Below are 27,752 nucleotides of genomic sequence, written 5' to 3' on the forward strand. Positions count from 1 at the left end.
CGTTTTCAAAGTGTTTTTCATATTTCTTATACATCGAGTATAACTTATGATCAATATAATACAATTATACTAGCAATAATCAATACTATAACTTTTTCAAATCGTATCATTTGTTAAATAGAAAAAAATAAATTTAATTTCAAAGTTTTAACATTTTCGGTCTAATTACGAAATGAAATTTTTTTCTTTTAATACTCGTTCTCGTGAAAAAAAAAAAAAGAAAAGAAAAGAAAAGAAAAGAAAGAAAATCGTTTTCAGTTGCAACGGTCTTGTAGATAAAAAAATAAAAGTATTTTTCTCATGCATTGAACTCGTTTCGATTTCGTTCATACTTCAACGTAACATCCTAATCCGGATTTAGCGAGTTTGCGAAAGCTTAGCTGTCGTCTCTCCGTGTGCTCTTCTATCCGATCTTAACAGAGAAAAAAGAGAGAAAGAAAGAAAGGCAGAAATCCTTGAATCTTCGCACTAGAGCTGGCAAGGATCCCAGAATAATCGCCCAGTAAAAGGAGTGTTAGAAACTTCGAGTCCTTCTCTCTTTTTTTTCGTCGATACTCGGTGAAAAATACGCGATTGGGACGATACACCGACACCCTTCTGGATACTTTTAAGAGAGGAGAGCTTTCGAGAAAGAGAGAGAGAGAGAGAGAGAGAGAGAGAGGGAGAAAGGGAAGGGTTTCGAGAAGAAGAAGGTACTTGAGTATATTTCTCAAGTGAAAAAGAAAGAGAGATAGAGAATGAGAATATTCCTCTTTCACACCTCAATGTCACTGTGACATTGTTTTCACACCCTTCTAACGTGTGTAAAGAAAAAGAAATAGTAAGTGAGGGAAAGAGAGAGAGAACGAAAAAAGAAAGGGTGTGGTCTTGCAACCCTCTTCATTTCCTTGCCAATATATCCAACCGATGTCTTTTGTGACTTTTATCGTAAAAGAGAATTGAGAAGAGAGAGAGAGAGAGAGAGAGAGAGAGAATGAATTGGGGGATGAATCAGGGTGGTTGGGCAGTTACACGGCATGCTGTTATTAATTAGCATGATGTTGCGTGCTACTGGAGGGTGGATGTGTGTCACCACTAAGGGTGCAACTCGAGTTTGCCTCCCTCTCCCATCCTCTCTCTCTCTTTCTCTCTCTCTCTCTCTCTCTCTCTCTCTCTCTCTCTCTCTCTCTCTCTCTCTGCCTCTGCCTCTGTCTCTGTCTCTCTCTTTCTCTCTTGATGCGGTTCTCGTTCAGTTCGCATGACTCACCCCGAGAAAAAGAAAGAAAAGAAAACACACCTGTGTGAGGGTTAAGGACAAGTCGCAAAAGGGAAGATAATGTATTATTATTATTTTTTTTTTTTTTGCTTCTTTTTTTTCTTTTCTTTTTTTCTTTTATGTTTATAAGTTTATGAATGGAAAGATACAATATTCGTGTTGTTAATGGATATATCAATCATTTTTTAAATTATCGAATAATAAATTTGATATATATAAAACATTAGGAGATAAAAGGGCTTTCTTTTTTAGTTTATTCGTCAATTACTTGTTATATTGTGAAAGAGAAAGAAAATGAAATATGAAAGATAATAATCAACCTCATTTCTCTTCTTTTATTTTTTTTTTTTTTTTTTTTATTTTTTCGGAAGTGCACTCGTAGTTCTCTAACCTATGTAACTTGCTAATTAGTAGATGCAATTTTAATTAGTAAACTAACAATAAGTATCTCTGCTGTACTTTACATTGATAAAATATAAATTAATTCATAGAAACATTCGCAAGTTTGAAAATAAATTTTACTCTTGGACCAATATCAAGATAAATTTAAATAGATTTGATAAAGAATATGTTAGATCACTATCGATCACTTTCTAAGATCGATAATCTTATATGTTCTTTTCATCGCGTAATACAAAAATTCGACTTTCTCTTGTAATTTTCACTAGGATATTACATCCTTTGAAAAGATAATAAAGGACAACGACATATCATCTTTCTATATTAGCATCCTCGAGATTATTGCATAGGAGAAAACGAATGATCTATTACGCTAGACCAATACTATTTATACTTATTACATATTTCTTTCTATCTCTATCTCTCTATCTATCTATCTATCTCCTTCTCTTTCTCTATTTCTTTCTATCTCGAAATCTGTAAACGTTAAACAGCTTAGATTGCACATGCAAAGACTCGTGCATGTGAACTTTTATCGAATTGTAAGAAAAATCGATTCTTTCCTTCGTTCATTGCGACATTGGTATATACATATATATATATACATATATACAAAAAAACATATATATATATACATACATGATGGTGCTCGACGCGTTCAAAAACCGGTTTTCATTGGCCACGGAAGGCATCTCGGTAGTAGTTTCCACTCGCTTCGATTTCGTTCCTAATGGCCTCGATGAAATTTATCCGACAAATACTCCTTCTTTTACGGTCTAACTTCTTTCAGAGTTTGAAAACATAATTTTCTTCCAAAAAAAAAAAAAAAAAAAAGGAAAAAAAAAGAGAACATTGCCAGATAGAGATAGAAACGATTCAATCTTACATTAAATAAATATTATTATCGTTTTTCTTTGTTTTTAATGATTTTGATCATACAAAAATAGATGAGCAAATTTTTATTAAAAATTAGTTAAATCGTATCAATATCTAATTCTTATTGTTATTGTTATAATACAATTAGAAGTAACGAATGATACGAATTATATTCTCTATATAAATAATATAAACAATAAAACCATACATACATACATATATATATATATACACACACATATGTAATATATAAAAGAGTAAAGAATATTTTTTGTATGGGAAGAAAATCGTCGAGGTAAATTTTCGCTTAAACTCCTCGAATTCTCGGTACATCTTCCGCCATCGTGGAAAAATCGAATTTGTCTGCTCTTCTCTTTTTCTTCACGCCATGGGAATGTATGTATGTACGCTTCGCCGCGTCCAATGAAAAGCTGTCGCTTTTTAAAGGGGTGAGAAAAGCTGTCTATCTGTCTTTCTCTTTCTCCCTCATACTCTCTACCCCCGTATCTCTTTTGATACCATCCGATGTTTCTCGCTCTCCCTTTCTCTTTTTCTCTCTCTCTCTCTCTCTCTTTTTTCTTTCTCTCATCTTCTGTTCCGTATTCGCAAATCACCACCTCGCGTTGACGAGAGAACTCGCACACAAAAACGTTACCTCTTCTTTTTTTCCCACAACGCAAAGCCAATCATGTTACTATCTCTGTAGGTACAATGTATGGCAGGTGAAGTTGATTAAAAAAAGAGAGAGAGAAGAGATAGTATATATATATATATATATATATATATATATATATATATATACTGAGAAAAAGAGAGAAGATAAAGAAGAATAGTACTCCGATTGTTTTTCATAAGTCATTTAAATTTGTAAATATTTTCTTTTTTTTCTTTTCTTTTCTTTTTTTTTTTTTTTTCTTCTAAATCAAACAAGGAAGATAGAGAAGAGTTCAATGAACCAAACGAAATCATTTCGGCAATGCGTATCGACGTATTTCAACGACGTTTCACTGCGGTCGTCTAGAAAAGAATAGAAAAAGAGATAGACCAATGTGGGTGGGGAGGTGTAGGGAGGGACAATACGCAATTACGAACTCCTCAAACCTCGAGTAGTCGAGAGAGAGAGAGAGAGAAAGAAAGATAGATAAAGAGAGAGAAAGAGAGAGGTGAGGAGAGGTCTTGGCATTAGGCCAGAACTGTTGAACGTTTTCCTCTTGGACGTGTCTAAAAGCCATCCTAAGGTTGTTTGGATTAAATGGATTATCTGAAGAGAAAAGAGGTTTTCTTGTCTAATTTCTTCTTCTTTTTTTTGTTTTGTTTTATTTTTTCTTTCTTTCTTTTTTTTTTCTATGATCGATAGTTAAATCGTCACAGTGAAACAACGAAAAAAAATTCAAACACATGTTTGTATAGTTAACTTGTTTTTTTTGTAAAGATAGAAGATAAAAAAAATATATATATATATGAAGATATTTTTAAAGAAATATTATTAATTTAAAAAATTCAATTAGTAATATAATAAGATAGTTTGAAGGATTGTGATTTATCTCACACGAAACAATTCACTATTTTTCTTCTCTCTTTCGTGCAAATATTGATTTTTCATCTTTTTTCTTTCTTTTTTTTTTTTCTTTTTCTTTTTCTTTTTCCTTATCGAGAGTAAGCCCTGATAACGAGACAGACGATCAACAGCGGTAAAATTTTATGACAACTGAGAATAATTTCTTCGTCACTATTCTTCTATGCTTTGTTTAATTTCATTTAAAATGAAATGGAAAAACAAATATTCCATACAGTCGATAAAATTGATAAATTTTTTAACAAGATTTCTTTTTCAATGTTCTTCTTTTTTTATTTGTAATAAATCACGAACGAATATCTCTCTCATGGTATTATAATACATAACAGGATGTCTTAGAAATGCATTTGTTTCACTGCCAAGGGTAGTAAAGCCGACTATCGAGCACCACCCCTATACATTATCTTGAGACTTTGGCATTCTCCTATGCTTTCACATATATCCTATTTCTTCTACATATTTCTAGACTTTGTATTCCCATGGAAAAACTACAACTCGTTATTCTATCAAAGGATATAGAGATAAAATGGATCTATCCATTATGTTTGAAAAGCTGATCGTAAAAATAAGATAAGATGAAACAGAATTATTGTCACATTCGAAGAGAAAGTCGGAAATTGTTATATAAATGATAAAAATCATTTAACGATTATTTCTACTTTTTTATTAAATCATCTTATTATTTATAATTTTTTATTTCTAATATCTTCTATTGAAAAACCACGCTTAGCATTTAGATGATATATAGTTAATAATTTGAAATTATCAAACAATTCAATCGAAATTTTAATATCGTATTTCATACAATAAAATATTCAATTGCATGCAAATAAAAAGACACAAATTCATAACTTTCAATTCTTTACATTAAAAAAAAAAAAATCATTAATAAAATCTCTACGTCTATAAATATACCGCGTTTAACTTTTGTTAAAAATTTATCAAACGATTCGATGAACTTTCGATAATATATATTATTTTCTTTAATCCTGATCATCGATCTTTCTCTCGATTGTTATTTATCAATTATATTCATTACACGAAACAAAAAAGAAAATTAGAATGGGAATTTGCGAAGCCCTTTTCTAATACTAAGACATCTCCCCTTTGTAAGTTTCTGAAAGCCATTTAGAATAGCATGCACAAATTTGTGTATTCGCGTGTTATACGATTTACATGTGACGAGTTAGTCAGTGTCGCGTGTAGGTCGTTTTCAATCCTCTTTGGATTTGGGCGTCGTCGTCGTCGTCGTTGCCGTCGTCGTCGCCGTCGTTACCGTCGTCGTCGTTGTCGTTGTCGTCCTCGTCCTCGACGACGTCGTCGACGTCGTCGTCGTCGACGTCGTCGTCGTCGTCGTCGTCGTCGTCTAGTATCGAGCGTCCCGACGCCGGGACGCGCGGAGCTGTTGCCATGCCGACAGACGAAGCTACCAGGGCTTTCCCTATTCGCTTGCCGTGTCTCGGTTCACCTACTGATGGGTTCGAGTTGTGATCGAACACAAATTTGTTCTTTTCGAACATTTTATTGTTCGAAAAAAATATCAATCGAAAGAAACAAGATCATCGATTATCTTGTTCCTTGCACGTTTATATGACTTTCCTTTTCTTTTTTTTTTTTCTTTGTTTCTTTTCTTTTTCCTTGGAAGGAGGAAAGATCAGAAATATCCTTTTTACACTTCTATTTATTTATTTCTTTGTTCTCTTTTTTATTCAAATTATTTCGTTCTTTGTAATTGTAATTAGTTATCTTTTTCTTTTATATTTTTATTCCTTTTTTTTTTTTATTTCATTCTTTCTTTTTATCGAAAATTCCAATCATTTTCGCTCAGATTAAGTAGGGAATTGATTTCTCGAAAAGAAATTTATATGCGATTTTTAAGGATTTCTAATCGTTGTTAGATTAATACAAATTGAATGTGTATTAATAATTTATAATGATCTTCAATTATACTTGCAGAGTTAGTTGATTTATGCAAACAGAGGGAAACTTCTTACTAGATATTAGACACAATGGCACCATCTGTTTAATCATCTCTCTAATACGATTCTAAACTTCTCTCCGTTGGTAAAGCAAAATCTAACATTCTAGTCGTGTCTCGATCGGGGGAAAAAGCGAGAGAAGATGAATCTCGTGTGTTAGTTGTTAGTCTTGCTCGATGCTGCCACCAACCATGTCTTTCTGAAGTTAAATTCTAAAATCGTCGGCGTCGCAACGCACTCAATAGATTTTACATTTCTAATCAGACTGATAACACTTTCAACTCTATATATTCTCTACATAGTAATAAGTAGAATGTGTATGTATTAGATCTACATCGTATTTTTATTTTTTTTTATTTGTTTATTCATTTATTTATTTATTTATTTATTTATTTTTAATAATTATTAAAAAGAAAAATTTAATTCAAACTTGTTTTTGTATATACATCTATAATAATATTTTTTAATAATCTTCGAGTTTATACTATTAACACGAATTTTTTAATATATAAGACGAAATATCTTTTATCTGTCTTTCTCTCTATCTTTTTGTTTTCATTTGTTCTAAATTGAATATGAATTTTTTGATTATGATTGTTATACTTCAATTATGTTATTGTCATTTGATTAATCGTATAAAAAAAAGAAATGAAAATACTTATATTACATATTTAAAAAGAGACGCTTTATAAATTCGATATAAAAGAAAGATTTCTCCCGTATCGATCATTGAAAGAAAAAGAAATCACGCGAACGTAATTAAATAACAAGTTTCATTTATACTTGATCCTTGAATGCTTTAGACACGTTACTAAATACGGTAGAGGATGGTCAGTGCTGAGCTTGAATACGGATCAGCTATTTTTACATTAGCAACTATGTACTAACAACTAGTTCCGCTCGTATGCGAATAGCTTTCGTGAAAATATAAGATTTTACTTCGCCAAACTTTCCCCTTGGAAACTTTCGAAAATGAGATAAGAAAAATCTCTTCTTATCATTATTCTCGATATCGTATTTATGGAATTACATTTCTTTTTTTTTTTTTTTTTTTCGTTACGATAATAACGTTACGTATTACTTATAGATTTTCTTTGAACCAGATATGCTCTTTGAAAAATAATATTCAAGGAAAGATAATAATAATACTGTCATGCCAAGTTATTTTCGAAAGAAAATATATTGATAGTGCATTATTAATAACTTAGATTAAAAATATATGAACAAGATTATTGTTACATTTCTTTCTATAGATTTTATTACAAACTTTTATATCATAAATTATTTATAAACAGTATTAAACAAATATATATATATATATATTATCAAATTTTTAATATACGTACAATCGAATATCGTTCTATTCATCTTACATATCGTGTGAAAAGAAAAAACGAATATTACAAAAAATATTTTCAATCATACGTTTGATCAAATTCGAACGTTTTTAAAACCATCGCTATATTTAAATCCTATTTCTCTGTTCAACTAACTATCATGTTCCTTAACTTTTCCTTGGGTTATCCAAGAATAGAAACCTACGGCGGTTTTGTGGCGTCAATTTTTTTCCCTTCCTAGACATATGCTAGCTTTAACTATACGTTTCTAGTCCAACACCAGGTACCACTATCTTTCTTCTCTTCGACCCATTCTCTCTCTCTCTCTCTCTCTCTATTTCTCTCTTTTTTTTCCTCTTTCTCTGTCTAATCGTGACTCTCTCTTCCTAGTTTCACGTTCCTCCCACGTTTAGATGGTCGAGACCGGTTTACACTCTTCTGTTGCATCTAATTCTCTCTCTTTCTCTCTCTCTTTCTAATACTTTTCTAATCCGTTCCACACTATCTTTCTCTCATTCTCCAAACTCGTCTCCTTTTATCCTCTTTAACAAAAGACAACGTGGGTCGATTGCATCGAAGGAAAAAAATTAACTTTTTTATAAAAGATAATCAATCAGAGTTACTTCCTTTCGATAATTCTCGAATGTATGTATGTAATTCAAATGATTAACTATTATTATACTATTTCTTCGAGCAAATCAATAGAAAACAAAAGATAGGAAAAATATACGTACACACACACACACACACATACATCTCTTCCAATCGCATCTTTTTGCTTTCTTGTTTTCTCTCCCTTTCTCTCTTTTTACTTTTAATCAAACAGATAAATTTTTATCTCTTTAACTCCTCGCAAAGTTCGTTTAAAGTCGATAAACAACAGTATTCGTTCACGTGCAGTGTAGTTCAACGCGAGTGATCTTACTTGATCTCGTGTAAAGTTTCTACGACGTAGATCTTTTTTTTTTTTTTGTCATTTATTTCCTAACTGATATATTAAAACACATAATGAATTTATTAATAATCTAGTATATGAATAATTGAGTAATAACAATTAAAACTTCATTTAAATCACTCATTCCTCTCTTTTTTCTTTTTACCTCATAGCATTTACAAATTGTTATTTGATCTACTCGAAAAATTTAATTGATCTATTAATTAAAATTTATTTTTTTAATAGATTTTACTAACAAATTGATTTCATTCCACTGAATCTAATGATCTGAGATTTAAATCGATATCTCTCTCTCTCTCTCTCTCTCTCTCTCTCTCTCTCTCTCTTATATATATATATTTTTTAGATTTACATTTACGCTTATATCATTTGATTTGTGGATCTTTGGAAAAGAAAAAAAATCTGATTTATTAATTACGATGGAAACTTTTGAAAAATCTTAAATTGAAATTAATTTTGTTGAAAAAATGATTTCAATTTTTAGAAAAAGATAGAAGGAAATCGTAATTTAAATCTCACTTTCTATCTTTCTCTTTCTCCGAGATTCTACATCACTCTCTTTCTCTTTCGTTCTCTTTCTATCTTTCTATTTCTCTCGCACACTAACAAGACGTGGGACGATCCTCTTCGTCGTCGTCGTCTTCGTCGTCGTCTTCTCGTCGTCGTGAGTTTCTATATAAATCCTCGTGAACTCACTGGGTTCTCCGAGTAGTACGCCATCGGCAAACAGTTCGTACGGATCATTCTCCGGGTACATGAGTGATATTATATACTAGTTTTGCGGTTTTACGTGTGTTCTCATCGTTGTGTGTATATCACAAAGATATACGGAGGTATACATTCATTTAAAAAAAAAAAAAAATAATAATAATAAAGCAATAAAAAACGGAAGAAGTAACAATAAACAAAAAATTGTGCCACACATTAACTTTGTTTTGTGAAACAACGAAAACAAACGATCGAGATATGTATTTAAAAAATAATAGTAAAGAAATGGATCGATTTCTCAGGGATTTATTTTTTTATAGCTAATTTAAAACGTAACACATAATTATATCAAAAACGAGTGGATCTATGTGCGAAACGTTTAGAATTTTTTCTTTTTTGTACCGAATTTTTTAGATAAAAATAACGATATTAAAAAACATGAAAGAAGAAGAAAAGAAGCAACTCGGATCAAATTTTCGTATTTCTATTTTTAATTTTCGATGATTTTATTATATAAGTAACGAGTGCAGTATACGATAGTCATATTCGCAATTTTCAATGCTATTTTTTACTCGGCCATGAGACACTATTCGTGTTTCTATTAATAGGACGATAATAAATAATGTTTCCAATACGATGCAGAGACTTTCTTTTTTTAAATTCTTTTCATTTTTCTTCTTTTTTGTTAACAATAATAATATACATAACAACAATAATATTTTCATAATTATTATATGAAATTCGTTTCCTTATTTATTTCTTTATTTTCTTTTCTTTTTTTTTTTTTTTTTTTCTTTCAAGGACGATCTCCTTCGACTTAGAATAATACCAAACTAATGTAAACATAATAATCTCTCTCTCCCTCTCTCTCTCTCTCTCTCTCTCTCTATTTCTTTCTATTTCTTTCTATAATTCCTTATAGAGATATCTCGAGTCGAATTCTCGAATTCCTATCAAAATTTGGACGACCTTCGTGTAATCTACATATCTCGATCGTTTGTTAAACGTTTCGCGATCTCTTATCGAATTTTAAAACACGCGATAGAAAAGCAACGACGAGTGTACGAAAGGCGAAAAGGGAAAGGAAAAGAAAAGATTGTGCATTTCAACGATGGATTCAGTCCTTAAATTAGGACGAAGCGTGAGCAGTGGCGTATATAGAGCTGCTGGGGCCCTGTCCCGTGGAGCTCGATTCTTTCTGGCTGCAGTCCCATTTTTGGGAATAAGCAATCCGGTATGATAAGCGAATTATATACACGATATATTTAAATATACTTTCATTAATTTAACATTTTTGTCTTTATTAAATATCTAATACAAAAATATGTATAACTTATGAAATGTAATAAGAAATATTTAGTGTGAAAACTATATTATAAAACGAGAAATAGAGAGAGAGAGAGAGAGAGAGAGAGAGAGAGAGAGATATGAAAAAAATATTGTTACCTCATCGTAACATGATTCAATATTACGCAGCAAAACGCAATAGACGCAATTCGATGCGACATTCGTATCGTTCATCATATACTTAATTAGATTTCTCGGAAAATAGTGATTTATCGTATACAAGGGACTCTCGTATAATAGTTCAGAGAGAATCGATTTAATTTAGGATCGAAAATTCAACAGTTAAGATTATTATGATTCATCGAAGAAAGGGAACGACCCTGTTTCATCGATCGTATTCACAGGCGCCACGTTCGTAACTCGTACAATTAATAGTCTCAAAAATGTTGGCACACGCCAAGAAACTCCTCGAGGAATCATTGTCAACATGAAATTATATTTAGAACGTGAATCTATTATTCACCGTTTAGAAGCTTAATTCATCGATCGTTAAAATTAATTAGATTTTTATTTTTATATTTATTTGACTTGTGTCAAGATATTATCACAATAGAATTTTATTCGTGCTTGTTGGAGGAAAAAAGCTTATTATTATGTTCCGACCTTATTATTGATATAAAATAACAATGGCGAAACATACATACGCATTCTTCGAGTACAGAAATAGTAAGAAGAACAATACCGAGGTGTAACTTAGAACGAGTAAGCTACAAGCTGTGTGTGGTGAAAGCATAAAAGCTCGAGGCGAGGCAAAGCTCAACGCAAAAGCTGCCGGTTGTAATATAGTGGTAGTGGTAAAGAGTATGCGTTGAACGTCCCAAAAATAGAACGGGAAAGACGTCGGACTCGAAAGTTCACATTTCGTTCTTCTCTCTTTTTCTCTTTCTCTTGTTTTTCTTTTCTTTCTATTTTCTTTTCTTTTTTGTTCTTCCTCCTTTCCTTTTCTTTTTAAGTAAATACTCGAATCAATGAGAGATCGATTGTATCGATTAATATTGTTTATATCTTTATCAATTCAATTTTGTTATATTTTTTCTTCAATGCTCTTTCCTTGTTTCGTTCGATCAAAGAAATAAATTTGTTTGCCACGATGCAATTAAATTTGCTCGCTAAAAGTCCCAGCGAAATTTTATGACGACCATGACCGCTTTTCTGATCGAATAATATATGATGCGGTTATTTAATGAGTATAGCTGCAGCCGAGGTAATAAAATTATTTTAACGAGTTGAAAATAAGGATTGAAAATAATCGATTGAAAATGAAATTATCGCGTTTTCCTGTTAAGAAACAAAAAAATCTAATGAATCGAATGTGATTATTTAACTGTATAGACGAAGTGACATGAAATTTGACAAGCTTTCTATAAACTCGACGTTTTCACTCCACATACTTTGTTTTTTTACAACTATATCTCTTTTTTAGAGCATTTAACGTAATCACCATTACAGTCATATACGCATCTATGTATCAAATCGATGATAAACATGAATTCTATGTATCATATGTATTTACAAACAAAAAAGAAAAAAAAAGAAAAGCACGTGGCATTTCTACCGTTCTCTTCGTTTACGCGTTGCAATATTATCGTCGGACACGCTCCGACGAACCGAATAAATGTCCTTTCGCAATTTCGATCTGTAAAACATCGAAGTGACAAAAAAAGAAAAAAATAGACGTTGATAAAAATTGTCGACTATTTTCGACAGTTGAAAATAGGTATGCGTGAATGCATGAAAAATAACATAAAGAAAGTTAGAAATACTATGAGATTGTCAAATCACTTTCTAACATTTACAATTCATTCCTAAATTTTCTTCGATTCGAAAAGTTTCAATCAATTGTGAAAACGCCTAAATTACAAAACAATACACCTTTTAGCTGAACTTCGTAGCAAGAAGGTGGTAGGTTAACCGGAAGTTTATTTTTCTACTTGTTACGGACAATGGTCTCTCTCTCTCTCTCTCTCTGTCTGTCTGTCTGTCTTTTTTTAGCACACACGAATGATTCCCTGGCCACATTCCAACTTTCAATAGAGTTCCTTTTTCCTTTTGGTGACGAGCCAAAGTCTTCACCGGCGAACAAGCGTGTTAGAAAAGATATATCCCGAATCGCCTTGGGCATTGATCTGCTTGCAATCGATTTTCTATTCCCTTGGAAGCTAATGCAGTTTCTATCGGTTTATCATTGGTAACGTTCAGACACGAAGAGACAGGAATTATTTTATTGAAATTTGTACTCTCTATCTTCATAGGATTATCACGACGAGGAATAATGAAATCTCGGAATAACAGATAAACACTTTCGATAAAAAATGTTTAATCATCAATATCAATAATTATAACTTAAAAATATTTCCGTACCACGGATATGTCTAACATAGAATAATTGAACTGTGTTTAGGGCGGTGAAGATGGAGATCACGCAGCTAACAGTTCAGCGGAAGACAAATCTGCCGTAAGCAGTCCTTCGGAGAACGAAACCAGCAGTACGCCATTGTCATCCGCAGTAGAGGCTAAAGAAGAATCAGGAGCAGCATCAGCAACGACGACGACGACAACGACGACGACAACGGTGCCGGCGGCGGCGGTGGCGACGACACCAGAAACAGCAGCACCAACAGCAACGACGACACCACCAGCAACTAGCCCGGTAGCCGAGGAAAAGAAAGAGGAACCTACTCCCTCTGCCCCTACTCCCGTCCCTCTAGAGGATAAGAAAGAGGAGGTCGAAAAAGTCGACGCAGAGAAAAAAGTAGTCGAGGTCAGTCCAGACGGTGGTCGGTCCTTAGCGGACTCAATAAAAGTCTCCGTCTTCCGAGTCCAGCCAGTCGATACGCCGTCTATCATTGAGAGGAAAACCAGTGAGGATCTCCCGTCCCAACTCCCATCGAGTCCTCCACCAACTCCGATCGAACCGTCGCCCTTACAACAAGCTCAGCAGGCAGCGGCAACAGCTGTCACTGTTACAGCTCTAGCCAAAGCTTTAGAATTGCCTGTTGAGCCTGTTGTAGATAAGGACGTTACGACTGAAGTTAATTCCACGTTACCAACAATTTTACACCAAGACCCTCTAGAAGACGCTCCTGAATCGTCATTGTCCACCCGCGTTTCTAACAATGATCCACTCGAACGATCATCTCCAATTCTCTCGAACCTTGAATCAACAACCATTGAAAATATAATAATTCCTGTCGACGTAGATTCCGCTCTGTTGCTTACAAAAGACGAACCTGTAGGTATCGTTAACAAGACTGATGAGACTGTTCCTGTACTGACGGAACCCGATAAGACTAACTTTCGCTCCAAACTCGAAACTGTTAAGACTGATTCAAAAATGTTGGGAAATGAAGCGACTAATGTCGAAGATATTCCTAAAAGTTCTAAAAGCATTTCCGATAACATTGTTGAGGATATCGAAACGACTGAGGAATTAGAGACTGACGTAACTAAGGTAGAAGAGACACAGGAAAATGTTGAAATTGTTAGCAAAGCTGAAAAAGTGCCGGACGAACAAGCTGATAAATTTATCGAAGTTGTCAAGGAGGTTATTATCGAGACACCATCGTGCGAGGATATCATCAAGGAGGACCACGAGATAATCATTTTGGAAGATGTCGAGGATCCAAATCCGTCCAGTGTGGTTTCAAATCCTGAAGGAGCATGTAACGAGCATATTATTGTCGAAGCCAAACCAGCAGTAGTCATACCTTGCGAAGAAGTAGAAGAAGAAGAAGAAGAAGTCGATATAATCGAGGAGGAGGTAGCCGAGGTAAAAACTACAGACTCCGTTGAAGTCATTCCAAAAGAAGAGAAAATCGAAGCAGAACCGATATTGTCTGATACAAGCTTGCCGGTCAAAGATGTTCTTGTAGAAGAAATGAACGAATTAGATGTCTCGTCTTCCATCGATGTTAGTATAGAACTCATTGATCATTTTATAACGGATACGATAACTGTGGTCGAAAAACTTGCGGGTGGAGGAAAAGATATAATCGAGATCGCCGAAGTCGAGAGTTCAGTCTCTTTGCCGATATCAGAAACAAAAGAATCCTTAGACGAACTTATACCTGAACAAGCACATCTACTACCACCGCCACCGCCACCGCCATCATCGTTAACATCGACTACCATTACCGAAGTCGCTTCCAACGAGCAATTAAGTAAAGTACAAGCAAACGAATCTTTAGAAGACCTAACAAATGCCAATGAACTATCCTCCAGTTCACAAAAAGACACAATAGTAACGACAAACGTTCCCACGGAAAGACAGAGTCCGTCCCATACTACTGTTACGAGAATCACAACACCACCACCATCTTCCTCACCTCCTCCTCCTCTTCTTCCTCCCTCTTCTATCAAAGAGGAAGACACTTCTTGTCGACTTCAAAGTGAATCTTCTGAGTTCCCATTGCCGCCACCAAATGAAATTACAACAAAATCTCCTCCTTCCTCACCTCGATGTAATGTTAGTCAAACGTCCAGTAACCTAACAGAAATTGATCAAACGTCAATCGCAAGTCCAAATCCAAGTAACCGATCCAGTACAAGTATCGTGTCTAGCACTACAACAGCCACAAACGATTGCTCGCAAACATTGTTGCACGACGACCAGACCGATCGAGATTTGAAGACGGAGTCGGTGTCTCAGAGCCTCAATTCGTACAATGATTCAGAAGTTGAGTTGAAGGAGAGGTTAGCCCAATCCCTGGCGGAGACGGAAAACCAGAAGGAAACCTTATCGTGTCGATCGTTGAACGATGATGTCTCAACTGCCTTCCAGGAGAACCACCAGGTGACTAACATGCGACACAACCTCCTGGCATGAATTCGGGCCAGCCAAATTACATTTTGGCAGTGCTCGCTCGTTACCAAGTATATCTCTCGTCGTACGGTCCGCACCACCACAATCTTCTTGTCTCTTGTCGTATAAATATTCGATAAATATGTATATAAATATATATATATAAATATTTTATATATATATATATATGTATGTATACATATATATCGATGACCACCATTACAGTTCTTCCTTCAAATTTCCCCTATCTCAATAAGTATAACAGTTATATCCAAAAATCTTTTTTACTCGTCCCAAATCTTTTTCTATATATGTCTCTGTCTGCCTCCCCCTCTTTATCTCTTTCTCTCTTGTGGTCGAAATTGATATATCCCGCTGTGTCATAAAATCTTCCTTGACGATAAATCTCTCATATCCAATATCTCAATCACATTTTCTCGACGTTCCCTCTAGACGAAGGGGACAAAGTCATGAAACCTGACGACTGCATCTCCAAAAAAGGGGTTTTCTTTGCACGTTTACGTATTTCGTCATCTATTTCCAGAAAATTCTTACTTTCTTCATACTTACTCACTCACTCACTCATTCATTCACTTACTTACTCTGGTGCTCTTTTGTTTCTAATCAAAAAGGTTTATCCATGTTGCTTTGGCCATAAATCCTTCCTTCTTGCGATGGATCGATCATATTCCGAAAATCAACCCTCTTATCCTTAAGTGTCTATGTTGAGGGTCTCGTCAAACGTTTATCCTTCATCCTGCCAAACATACAAACAACAAAATGAAAAATCACTTCTTTCATTCCCTTTGATAATCCCCGATCATTCACCCTATTTTATATAGTCACATCTTCAAAAATACCTTCAACACCACCATATCACCAAATTATTACCTAAAAAGAAACCTTGCATTGTTTGCCTCTTGGTTTTCTTGACACGGTATATTATTATTAACCTGGCTTTACATTTAAAATTCGAAATACGCTGAAAAGAGTAGAGCCAATATTGTAGAGCTCGGTATTATTATTATGTGTATGCAAATATATATATATATATATATAGATCTATAGATAGATATATATATATAGATCTTAAGCGAGCATAACAGCAAATCAGTTTCTTATCAGAAACGTCATCGTTATAGCTAAATTTGCTATTATCACTAATATGTTATGAAATATAGTTCGCTCGGATATTAGATCAATTTCTTATAATAGAGCGATACTCATTGATAGACGTGATCTTTTTTTATCATTAAATCATTTAGATGAGTAGAAAACTGGCGCTTTAAAGGAGCAGCCTTCGTTAATGATGAAATGTATTTTTTTATTTTTATTTTTTTTTTTTTTTTTATTCCTTTTTTATTATGTCTGTTCTTTCTGTCTCCTTTTTCGTTTATTTCTTCTTCTTTTTTTCTTTTTTTTTTTTTTCATTATTTCTATTCGGTAGATACGATCGTACATCATCGAGTTATATTATTCTTTTCGCGTAATTGCATCCATTGCGTTTCATTAGAAGCATCTTGTATATGCCGCATGCAGAGTTTATTTTTTTTCTTTTTTCTTATTATTATTCTCGGAATTTCTCAAACGAGGTTCACACATGTTCTTTGAGCTGCTCGAAGCATGGTGAACGATTCTGTCCTGTCATTTATGTCTGTTTTATCAATTTCTTCAGAAACGAAAAAATATCTAGTCAAAATTATAGGATAGTTATTGATTGTTAATTTTATGTTTATTCTTTCTTATTTCTCTTTTCTTTTCCTTTTTTGAATTCATTGATTCGAAATGGTTCGACAGAATCGATTCACGTTCTTACGTTGATCATATTAAAATAAATAAATAAAAAAAAAAAAAAACAAAGAAAAGCATGTTTGGTTTTTTGGGTCATAGGCAGGAAACGCGCCTTTCAAATCAGGAGAAGAATATTTTAATTGTGTCTGTCGGGCATAATGTTTTACAGAGCACTCCGGAAGTCGAGAACCCAGTAGTGGAAAAGACCACCGTGACTAATGAAGTTGGTACGACAGAAAGTAACGTTGAGGAAGCTCCTAAGGTGGCACCACCAGCCATCCCGATCGAAGTTCCAGCTTCGCCGCCATCTGCACCGGCCATTACCGAAGATGTTGCTTCGGTCACTAAGGTAACAATGATTTAGGGGGAACATATGTTCTCTTGTGTCGTCCTACTTCAACAGAAAGGTAGAGAGAGGGAGAGAGAGAGTCTAGTTGCTGTCTACATCGATGATAATCATGATAAGAGAGTATGATTATGGAATAGGATGACTCATTGCTTAAGTGGGTGTCGCCATAGATATAGATAGACTCTACTGTCTACTGACTCTAAAAAAGAAAATTTCTATTCTTCTGGATGTTTCTCTTCAGAACCTGTTTGATTCCCTTGTCCCGTTGAATATATACGATACTTGACTCTTCTTTGTGATATCGTAATTATAATTAAAAATGATGATCGCCTAATAATTCCGAATACTTGCATATTAAAAATCTTGTGACGATTAATGAGCGAGGGGCCATCTGATTAATATTAATCTTAATACGTAGTTATCTTTCTGTTATTTTTGTTTCTTTTATGTTATATTATATTTATTATTATCATTATGATTATTACAAAGTTTTTATTTTTATTACACGTTGCAGGCCATCGAGGAAATCGACATTAGTGACAAAGCGGTTGCAGCAGCGGTTAACGAGGCCATTGAATGCAACACGAACGTAAGCTTTATCAACATGAATATGTAATATAGTGATAATCGAACGAATTCTAATCGAATTTCTTTCTTTTTTCTTTCATTTCAGGAAATAATTGCCGACGCGCATCACCAAAACAACATGAACGAATAAACGCCATTAACCGAATTCTATCTTGGGAAGAAGAAAATTCTTTTCTCTCGTTAAAACCAAAAAAGTATATTATATAGATATGTATATTTGGACCATTCCTGCAAACTAAACCAGAAAATAACGTTCTTTCGTTACGAGCAACAACACAAAAAAAAAGTAAAGCAAGAAATAAATAAATAAATAAACAAGATAAAGAAAATAAAAAAATGGGAAGGATGGAAGAAAGAAAGAAAGAAAGAAAGAAAGAAAGACAGACGGAAAGAAAGAAAATAAGAAAGAAAGAAAGAAAGAAAGAAAGAAAGAAAGGGAATGACGATGTTACCGCGACATCGCGAAAAGAAGAAAAAGAAGAAGAAGAAGAAGAAGAGAGATAAGCATTATAGACTTTAAATAGTAGGCCTATTAATTATTATGATGAAAACAAAAGCCGGCAGGGTGAGAAAAAAAGAAAAGGAAGAATTCACCACGAAAGAAGGGACTAAACGATTGCATTATTTAAAGGAAGAAAGCGAGGGTCGCTAAAAAGGGTATATAATAAAGGAAAGAGTAAGTGAACGAAACTGATGATTTTGAATACTAAACTAAAATAAACTAAACAAAACAAAAAAGAACACAACTACCACCACCACCACCACCACCACCACCACCACCACCACCACCACAACCACAACCACCCACCATCCACCACCCCAAAAACCCATGTATACGCGTTTGTGCGCAGATTGTGAGACTCTTTTTAAAAATAAGAGATTCAGAATAAGAAAAACACGCAACAGTAGCAACAACAACAAGGAAAATATTAATAATTAAAATTAAAAATCGCATCTATCTCGTTCAGCGCGTATGGTCGCTCGTAACCGAAGGATCATTGAATTCATTTTTACCACGGGCCGAGCCCAGCCGCAGGTGGTTAACGCAGATTGGCCTTCCTGTGTAGGAATTTAAACAAGAATTGCATCAACAACTACAACAAAATAAAAGGTTATTATCATTAAAGGGTTATCGAGAAATAACAAAAAATGAAAGAACAATGCGCATTGCGAGTGAACGAAAATCAATCTTTCAAAGATCATCGTCATCTTCATCGTCTTCATTATCATCATCATCATCATCATCTTCATATTCATCATCATCGTCGTCGTCGTCGTCGTCGTTGTCATTATTATCATTATCATTTTCATTATCATTTACCATTATCGTCATTGTCGTCGTTATCGATAGACGAATATCTTTATCGTTTAGCGTATTAGTATCCGGTTGGTAATACTCAAAAATGGCTGGTGCCCTCCCGTGTAAACATTAACATTAACATTATTATATTTCTATGAGAGAAAACGAGTATGAGATCGCGAATGGAAGGGTGAATAGACGATGAAAAAGTAAGGAGACTGATTGAAAGAGAGAAAGAGGAGGAGGAGAGAGGCACGAGAGAGGGGTGTGCGTGTAAGATTAGAAAAAAAGGATCGAAAGTAAGAATTGTTTAGTAGTGTGCGTGTGTCGCGGAACGAAAGAGTGCGCGAAAGAGATCGATGCTCTAATAATTAAAAAAAATAAAAAATAAAAAAAAAATAAAAAAAGAAAGAAGGAAAGAAAGAAAGAAATACAAATATACAAGGAAAGAACGTGAAAAAAAATAAAAATAATAATAATAATAATAATAATAATAATAATAATAATGGTGTACGATTTTACTTTCATTATTAATTGTACGACGACGAAGGAAAACAAAAAGACCGCTACAGGCTCTAATAAAACACTTGGTAAGAGAAATGAATTAATAATAATAATAATAATAATAATAATAACAATAATAATAATAATAATTATAATAATAATAATAATAATAATAACTAAGAAGAGAAAGGATAACAATGAGACAGAAAGAAAGGAGAAATGGTTTGGATGAGCCAAAAGTTGTCAAAGCGCAAATACGAAAAAACAAACCGCACGAGTGATTTAAACGAAAATAAAAATATATGAAAAGAAAAAAAAAAAGGAAAAAAAAGGAAGAAAAAAAAGAAAAAAGCTCGTATCGCGAGAGAAGAAATTTCTCTTAAGGAGGGAAGACAGTCGATAATATACATATATAAAAAGATCTTTTTTTATTTTATTATTATTTTATTTTATTTTGCTCGTGTTTCCTTTCGCGGACCTCTTGATTTTTCTTTTCTTTTCTTTTTAAATTTCGGTCTTTGGTTTTTCCTTTAAATATATTTGTACGATCAAGAATTGTTTTTTTTTTTTTTGTTTTTTCTTCTTTTTTATGTTATATAACGAGGAACTATACACTTCTATTATATACATTTTTATGATGTTTGGATAAGCGCAGGATGAAAAACACACGACTACTCTTGTATTTTACACATATATAAAAGAAAGAAAAAAACAAAGAAATATACAAAACTAAACACATTTACCAAGAGAACATTTTTACACGCACATGAGTACGATACTTTCGTACTTTACCATCTATCACCCCACAACCATTCACCATCACCGCCGCCACCACCACCGCCACCACCACCACCACCACCACCACCACCACCACCACTACCACTACCACCAATACCACTACCATTACCACCATCACCACCACTACCACTACGAATACACAAACTTTTAAGTAAAAAACAAGAAACGTTATACAATAAAGTCGAAACACAGTGTAAGTGATATTTAATCTAGACGTATAGGAAAAAATACGTTCGTGTAATAAATACAAAAAAAAAAAAACGAAAAAAAAAGAAAATGGAAGAAGGGAAAAAAAAATTCGGTGTTTGTTCGATAAATGATATTTCTCTTTTAAATGAGAAAAAGAATTTACGACACGAAGCCTATCTCTCGTAATTTTTATGATAATCATTAAAAGTATCGTCATCGCCTAATTACAATAAACAAAACAAGCGTGCACAATTTTACCGCCCCGAGATATAATAGGAAAGAAAAAAAGAAGAAAAAAAAATGTGAAAAGGACAAAAAAAAGAAAAGAAAAGAAAAGAAAATAATAAGAAGGAACGGTACCTTTTTCAAGTTTTTCATACAATATTTCTACGTTTATACGGATCTCCCAGAAGTAAAAGAAAGAAAAAAAAAAAAGAGTAATTTACATGCGAAAGCTTTTTTTATTAAGACAGTAGCGTGTAGACCATTTAAAGCTAATCGAACAAAAAAAAAAAAGAAAAAGTGCATATACCATGTATATTATGCTCTCGATCAGAATATTTCCAAGTGTTAGAGAAGTTGGTATTGATTTTTGAACAGTATAATTAATGAATAAGATATAAAGAACGAGAGAAGTTTAAGGGGGAGGGGGGAGGGGGGTTGTAGGAGGAGAAAGACGAGGAGTAATAGATGGAAGAAGTAAGAATAATATGAGATTGAAGAGGAAGAGGAAGAGAAGAGTAGAAGAAGGATGAGGAGGAGGAGGAGGAGGAGGAGGAGGAGGTGGCAAGAAGTTAAAATTAAAAGTTGTATAGTAAACCTTATTCGTATGGAATTTCATCAAAATAGTATTGTCCATAATGATATTTACAACGAAATTGCGCCGGTTTTCTTAACGGAACAAATTTCGGCAACGAGAGAGAGTATTAGAGCATTTTCATTTGAAATTCTTTAAACGTGACTAATAATCTGTGTCTCAGCGTAACAACAGAATGGATTGTTAAAATAGATTTGAGGCGTCTTCCGGCACATCGAGTCGACTCGTTAATGTAAGAGAGGAGAGATCTTTGCGTTTTTGAATACTATTAAAATAAAATTATATTAATATAACACTTTTTACACCGGAGGCGCTTCAAAAACCACAAAACCTACAGTCTTCAGTATCTTCGATCAACAGTTATGATAGTAACTAAACTATTCTACATTTATCTATAATCTAATAAACTGTGAAACAAGTGTACGATTATGTATATTTAATCATAAACCCTGTGAACATCCTTTCATTCTCTTATTTTTTTTTTCTCTCTTTTTATATAAATATTTCAATATTTTTTCTTTCTTTTTTGCTCTCGTTATTTTTTTTCTTACATTTGTGAATTTCGTTTAAACTTTCAAAAGAATTCTCTAGAATATATATTTTTGTTTCGAACGTAATAATTTTATTGTATAAAACACCAGAGAATACATTATTGTATTATTGTTTCCATCGTAGTTATCAACGTATCTAATTCGTCCTTATTCATTTCAACGTCAATGATACGTCGTGTTCCCTTTTCTTCAACAATAAAATCTAATTGAAGTAGAGGTTCTCGTAACGATGCCATTTTACTCGTACCCATGACAAGCTGCAAGTTATACAGTTTCAATATACAATCGTTTTAATAAATAATTAAATATGAGATATAATTAAATATTCTATTACTTTTAATCTCCAATCAAAGTCAACTAAAGTTAGTAATTTTTGTTTTGAATGTTCCATTAGTAAAGCATGTGTTAATTGTTCTTGTCTAACTTTTAGACAATTCAAGATGTCTTTTTGAATCGATTCGGGAAGATCATGATACTCTGGAGGCATCTAGAAATTGAGTAAACTTTAATAAAAAAAGACAAATAAAAACTATTTAACATACAGCAAATATCACTAAAGTATAATTATGATTTATTGATAATAAAGTTGCTAGTAATAATTTTATACCTTTTCTTCCACCAAATATAAACATGCTGGATTACGTAAAAGCATTATTATTAATTTATAAATATCTTCGTACGCTTCTTTACTCCAATTCATACGATTCATAAACTTATGATAAGATGGTCCAGGATGTCCACAAATTTCATCTACGCATGCGTGTAGCAACTGCAGCCAAAATATTTACATGACAAATCTCTCTTACCCGTATTTATTATATTTAATAAAACCTACTAACTTCTTTCAATACATCAGCCTTATCTTCATCAATTAAATTGGAATATAAAGACTGAATGATGTCCATTCTTAATCAATACTTTAGTATCTTGTAGTATATTTGTATCGTTTCATCTGAACCAAAAAAACAAGTATAATAATATACAATGATATTAAAAATACATTTGTTTTACAATACAATGTAAATTATCAATAGATAATAATTAATATTACCTTATGTTACAGATAAATCATATTATTTAATAAATGATATTTTTTATATATACATTTACATAAATGAATACAATCACTTTGTCTTAACATTTATTTATCACAATTAACAGATTGTCAATTTGTAATTAATTCCATTCGTAGGTTAGACATTCAGACATGGCAGAGATGTCATTGAAACAAAAAATAATTTGTTAATGCCAGTTTGCAGCAAGCGCACCAACATGGCTACGTGCATGCCCACTGGCGGTAAAACTTTTGTATTATATTAAACTATCTAAATTATCCAAACAGTAATTGTTAAGTAAAATATATTTCTTTTTCACATTTGCATTTCAAATATCACAAGATACTATAAATGTTAGCTAACCTAAACCATCGAAAGTCTATTCTACGTTACGATTATAAAATATAAGAAAAATTACAAAGTATAAATTAACATATAAAAAAAAAAAAAGAAAATTGCATCGTTAATATTACGCGTAATGTATTGTACTTATATTAATAATCCCCATTAATTAATTTTCAAATTAATTAACGACATAAAAAAAAGGAAAAGAAATTTCTAGCAAGCGTAGATGGCGCCAGAGTCTCTTTCACCTTCCTTTTCTTACGAAAGAAAGAGAACTCGATATGTTTCCCTTTTACTCGTTCCCCCCACTATATTGTCCGTTTAGTTAATCCATGCACTACTGTGTATAGTCATGCGACGTGAAAATGTTTATCACGGAATAAACAACATTTTATGGCTATTTATCCGAGTCCTTCGAATTTATCACGAATTTTCTTTTACGGTAAGTTTGCAACACGATATCTCACATGCCATTCTCTGCGACAATTTTTTATTCATCTAATTATCCTTATAATACTTTAGTGGATCATTGAAAAAATAACATTCGTTCTTTATGGCTTCGAATCGATTTATTTATACATATATCGTTTCTGCAACTATATGGAAAACATAGCAATAATATATAATGAAACTTTGTCTTTTATTATATTCGATATTTATATATTTTATTATACAAATATTATATCTACATTAAATAGAGTTAAGATTATATAATTCTTCTATTAGATTTGTCATTTGACCTACTTTTTTATTATCTTACTATCAGTTAAAATATATAGTTAAAATATAGGTCAACTGTTGTTTTTTTTTCTCTATTTCATTTTAAACAATTGTTAATTGCAACGTGTACATTCAACATTCATTTCGTCATAAACGTATACGTATACGTTTATGACGAAAAGAATTTTTTTAATTTACTTTAATCATTTTTTTTAAATTAAAATTTTTTTTGCTACGCATAAATTTTGATCGAATTAATACGTTGTTCAACAAAAACACTTAAAATGTATTTAACTAATATTTTCAATCCGACTATAATTTTTTATCATTTATCGATATTTATATCCTATTTTTTATAAAGAAATACTCGTGAAGCTTTATCAGAATTTTTTCATTAGTGTGCTTTTTTCTGTCGTGTTAGTGCCAACGAAGAAATTGAACCGTCGTACGTGACTTACATCATGTATATTATTCAAAGACTTTTTCGTAATGTATCTCATAAAATCGATATCGTACTCATGTGAGTATATCGATCATGAAATTGGCGTGTGTACGATATTTGTAATATAAACATTTTTATAAATATATGAATATATATTTTTTGTAAATATTACGATACTTTGGTTGAATTATTTATATATTGTTATATATATTTGTGTGTATGTATATTTAAATATATATATTAAATAGATATATATCATTATATTATATCGTATTTTTTTTTTTTTTTTCAGATAATAAAGAACTATCCGGTTATTTAATAAAAACTTGAAAAAGCATCAAATATTTATTAATAAAATATTCCAAGAAAACATCAAGACAGTTGTTGATAGTATAATTCGTTTAGTTACATTTGTCATTATAATGGTTAAGTATTTTGAAGACAATACAACCTTTTACTTTAATTGGAAACAAGTTGTACAAGGATTTTGGGTTAAATATCCTAATCCCCACAGGTATTACAGATATTGACAATAAATTAGTTTGAACATGTAGTTACTTATGTATGAGCTTTGCAGATAATGTTATTTTTTTCTTATGTTAATAGCTCGCATGTCTTGTCGGAAGATACTATATCTAGAGAAGTTAAGGATGGCAAACTTTATTCTAAACGTCTCTTGACAAAAACAAATGGAGTACCAAAGTGGGGTGAAATGTTAATTAAAAAAAAATCTGTTAAAATTGTAGAGGAAAGCATATTAGATCCCGAGGCAAGAACATTGACAACTTATTCAAGAAATTTCACCTATAACAAAGCAATGGTAATAATTGCAAATACAATATACTATATTATAAATAAATCTTCGTCTTTCTTCGAATATTATATAACACAATCTTAACATTGCTACTTAGAGCGTTATCGAGAAAGTTGTTTACCGAGTTTCCGATGAAAATCCTTCATGGACTACAGTACACAGATCAGCATGGATATGGAGTTGTGTACTTGGATTTAGTAAAGCAATTGAAGCATTTGGACAAGATAGATTAAAAAAAAACTATATTAAAATGTCGTTAGGTTTCAATCACGTTCTTGGACGTATGTTTCCTCAAACAGCACAATTGGCAACTTCTCATAGCAGTTGTCAGGTAAACGTATCAAATAAGAACACTGTTCGTAAATTTTCATACTTTTTAATTTTTAATATCAATTTATAGCCCGACGATTTATCAGCTAGTAAATCAATTCTGGCAGAAGGTTTGCAACATTCTTTAAAAGACAAAGCAGAACAAGTAAAAGATGCTGCTAAAAAGGCCACAGATTTAGCGAAGCAAAAGACTGGTCAATTTATGTAATATATTGAGAAGAATCAGATTAATTAAATGTTACTAAACCATTAACTATCAAGTACTATGCCAAGTGGAGAAATTTAATGAAATTCGAAACAATAGTAAAGAAAAAAGAATGAGATCACTTGGACTTTGTTCTAATCCAATTAAAAATTTAATATATGTTGAATCTAACTTTTAATGTTGGGATTTTGCATATATATTTTTCCTTTAATATATAATTTTCCTCTTTCGATATTATATATAGAAAAATTGATTAATTGTATACAATAGATACTTGTGTTTTACAAAACATAGTTAATTGTATTTCAAAAAACTACCATTCCTCTAACTGCCAGAGCCCAGAATATATATGATACCAGGAATATCCTGTTGTTACTCAATATTGAAACATTTAGAATTTATTACATATGTAATTAGTATAAAACACACTCTTTTTAGGTACGATCAACGTACGTACATGACTTATACATTACCACTTGTCTAAAATAGAATGTGCAAGTTTAAGTATTATAAAAAATAAGTCATGTCTATGTGGCGATCCTACTGAATTATATAAGATTATCAAGACTTTTATGGGTGCGAAGTAAAACTCAATTTGATCTGTAGTTCATCTGACAAAAATCTAAATCTAAAAAAAAACATAAAATATTAATCGAAATATTTTTCAGGATTATTTAAACGAAATTATTTTATTTAATGGCACCTTATGACTTAATAATACGATATATACATATATGCATATATTTATATGAAATGCATTTTTGTGTTCACTTGTATATATTATACTTTATAACAATAATTATAATTCCTTTCCTTTTTGGAATTACAATTTTTCCTCAATTCTGGAAGCAAGAAATATAAGCGATCATACTGTTGAAACATGATGTTATAAAAGCTGTATATATAAAAGGTTTATATAAGTTGTGATTTGATACATTGTAAGCAGAATGCCAATAGGAAATAGATATTTATATAAAATTAGTTATCAAAAATAGAATTTGCAACTCTGTTGCTTTAAAAAGCATAAATGCAAACTCGCATACATACATACGTACCATATATGTATATATATATGTATATATGTATATATATATATACATACATACACAAATTATACATATACATATATATATATATATCACAACTGTATTATATTACAAGAATATATTCGCTGTTTGTATTATATTGCTTTTTAATGTATTATATAAAGTATTATGACATATAGGTAGTCACTAAAATATATGTTAAATATATGCAAGTTTTTTTATATATTATTCTTATTACTTTCATACCAGATTATTTCTTCAATAGTAAAATTAATGATATATAATGTTCAGTAATAAAAAAATTAATTATTATTTCATTTAAATCGGACAATATACAAGTACGTACGTACGTACGTATATATATAGTATATAGTTATATACATAGTATATATTATGAAACTTAATTTTATATAACAAAAAAACTGTTTTAATTTAATTTCAAATTATATATACATATATACATACATATATAAACAAATATCAATCAAGATTTTTGAGGTTATTAATCAATAATTTTTAATTAGAGAATAATATATTTAAACAAATTTCTTAGAAGAAACCTGGAATATCTATCTGATTAATATACGAGAATAAAATATTCACAGAAACTTAAAAAAGATTTCAATGAATAAAATTAATATAATTCGTTGACATTACGCTTAACGAAGACTGATT

At 31.9% G+C, this 27,752-nt stretch overlaps 3 protein-coding genes and 1 long non-coding RNA gene across 4 annotated transcripts in view; 3 read left to right on the forward strand and 1 right to left on the reverse strand.

The window, feature by feature from the left end:
- The window catches only part of LOC122633046 (mucin-17-like), a 44,798-nt gene extending 22,806 nt beyond the window's left edge, over positions 1-21,992 (forward strand). The window contains exons 5-8 of the mRNA XM_043820523.1: positions 12,834-15,224; positions 17,194-17,373; positions 17,888-17,962; positions 18,047-21,992. Of these exons, the coding sequence (XP_043676458.1) occupies positions 12,834-15,224; positions 17,194-17,373; positions 17,888-17,962; positions 18,047-18,091 (2,691 nt within the window). The 3' untranslated portion in view covers positions 18,092-21,992. The remainder of the gene's footprint in view (positions 1-12,833; positions 15,225-17,193; positions 17,374-17,887; positions 17,963-18,046) is intronic.
- LOC122633049 lies at positions 8,886-10,169 on the forward strand. Its single transcript, XR_006328012.1, has 2 exons — positions 8,886-9,210; positions 10,008-10,169. It is a non-coding gene; the product is annotated as an uncharacterized LOC122633049 (long non-coding RNA).
- Positions 21,993-22,179: 187 nt separating the features above from the next.
- On the reverse strand, positions 22,180-23,362 carry LOC122633044 (COMM domain-containing protein 8-like). Its single transcript, XM_043820521.1, has 5 exons — positions 23,172-23,362; positions 22,960-23,072; positions 22,728-22,889; positions 22,455-22,607; positions 22,180-22,377 (listed from the first exon to the last, which is right to left on the reverse strand). Exons 2-5 carry the CDS (start codon positions 23,023-23,025, stop codon positions 22,219-22,221), a joined length of 540 nt encoding a protein of 179 aa, XP_043676456.1. The 5' UTR covers positions 23,026-23,072; positions 23,172-23,362; the 3' UTR covers positions 22,180-22,218.
- Positions 23,363-23,781: 419 nt separating this feature from the next.
- On the forward strand, positions 23,782-27,300 carry LOC122633043 (PRELI domain-containing protein 1, mitochondrial). The gene is made up of 5 exons (XM_043820520.1): positions 23,782-23,962; positions 24,975-25,196; positions 25,289-25,502; positions 25,594-25,827; positions 25,897-27,300. The coding sequence occupies exons 2-5, from the start codon at positions 25,105-25,107 to the stop codon at positions 26,032-26,034; spliced, it is 678 nt and encodes a 225-aa protein (XP_043676455.1). The 5' UTR covers positions 23,782-23,962; positions 24,975-25,104; the 3' UTR covers positions 26,035-27,300.
- The last annotated feature ends 452 nt before the right edge of the window (positions 27,301-27,752 follow it).

This window comes from Vespula pensylvanica, chromosome 11 (genome assembly GCF_014466175.1).
Source record: "Vespula pensylvanica isolate Volc-1 chromosome 11, ASM1446617v1, whole genome shotgun sequence".
Lineage (NCBI taxonomy): Eukaryota > Metazoa > Arthropoda > Insecta > Hymenoptera > Vespidae > Vespula > Vespula pensylvanica.

Excerpts from the sequence above, each read along its gene's own strand:
- LOC122633044 (XM_043820521.1), bottom strand. The coding sequence starts at position 23,025 with ATGGACATCATTCAGTCTTTATATTCCAATTTAATTGATGAAGATAAG. Across the intron at positions 22,890-22,959 it reads AGGCTGATGTATTGAAAGAA|TTGCTACACGCATGCGTAGA; the intron begins GTTAGTAGGTTT and ends TTTTGGCTGCAG. Across the intron at positions 22,608-22,727 it reads TATATTTGGTGGAAGAAAAG|ATGCCTCCAGAGTATCATGA; the intron begins GTATAAAATTAT and ends CTCAATTTCTAG.
- LOC122633043 (XM_043820520.1), top strand. The coding sequence starts at position 25,105 with ATGGTTAAGTATTTTGAAGACAATACAACCTTTTACTTTAATTGGAAA. Across the intron at positions 25,197-25,288 it reads AAATATCCTAATCCCCACAG|CTCGCATGTCTTGTCGGAAG; the intron begins GTATTACAGATA and ends TTATGTTAATAG. Across the intron at positions 25,503-25,593 it reads TCACCTATAACAAAGCAATG|AGCGTTATCGAGAAAGTTGT; the intron begins GTAATAATTGCA and ends ATTGCTACTTAG.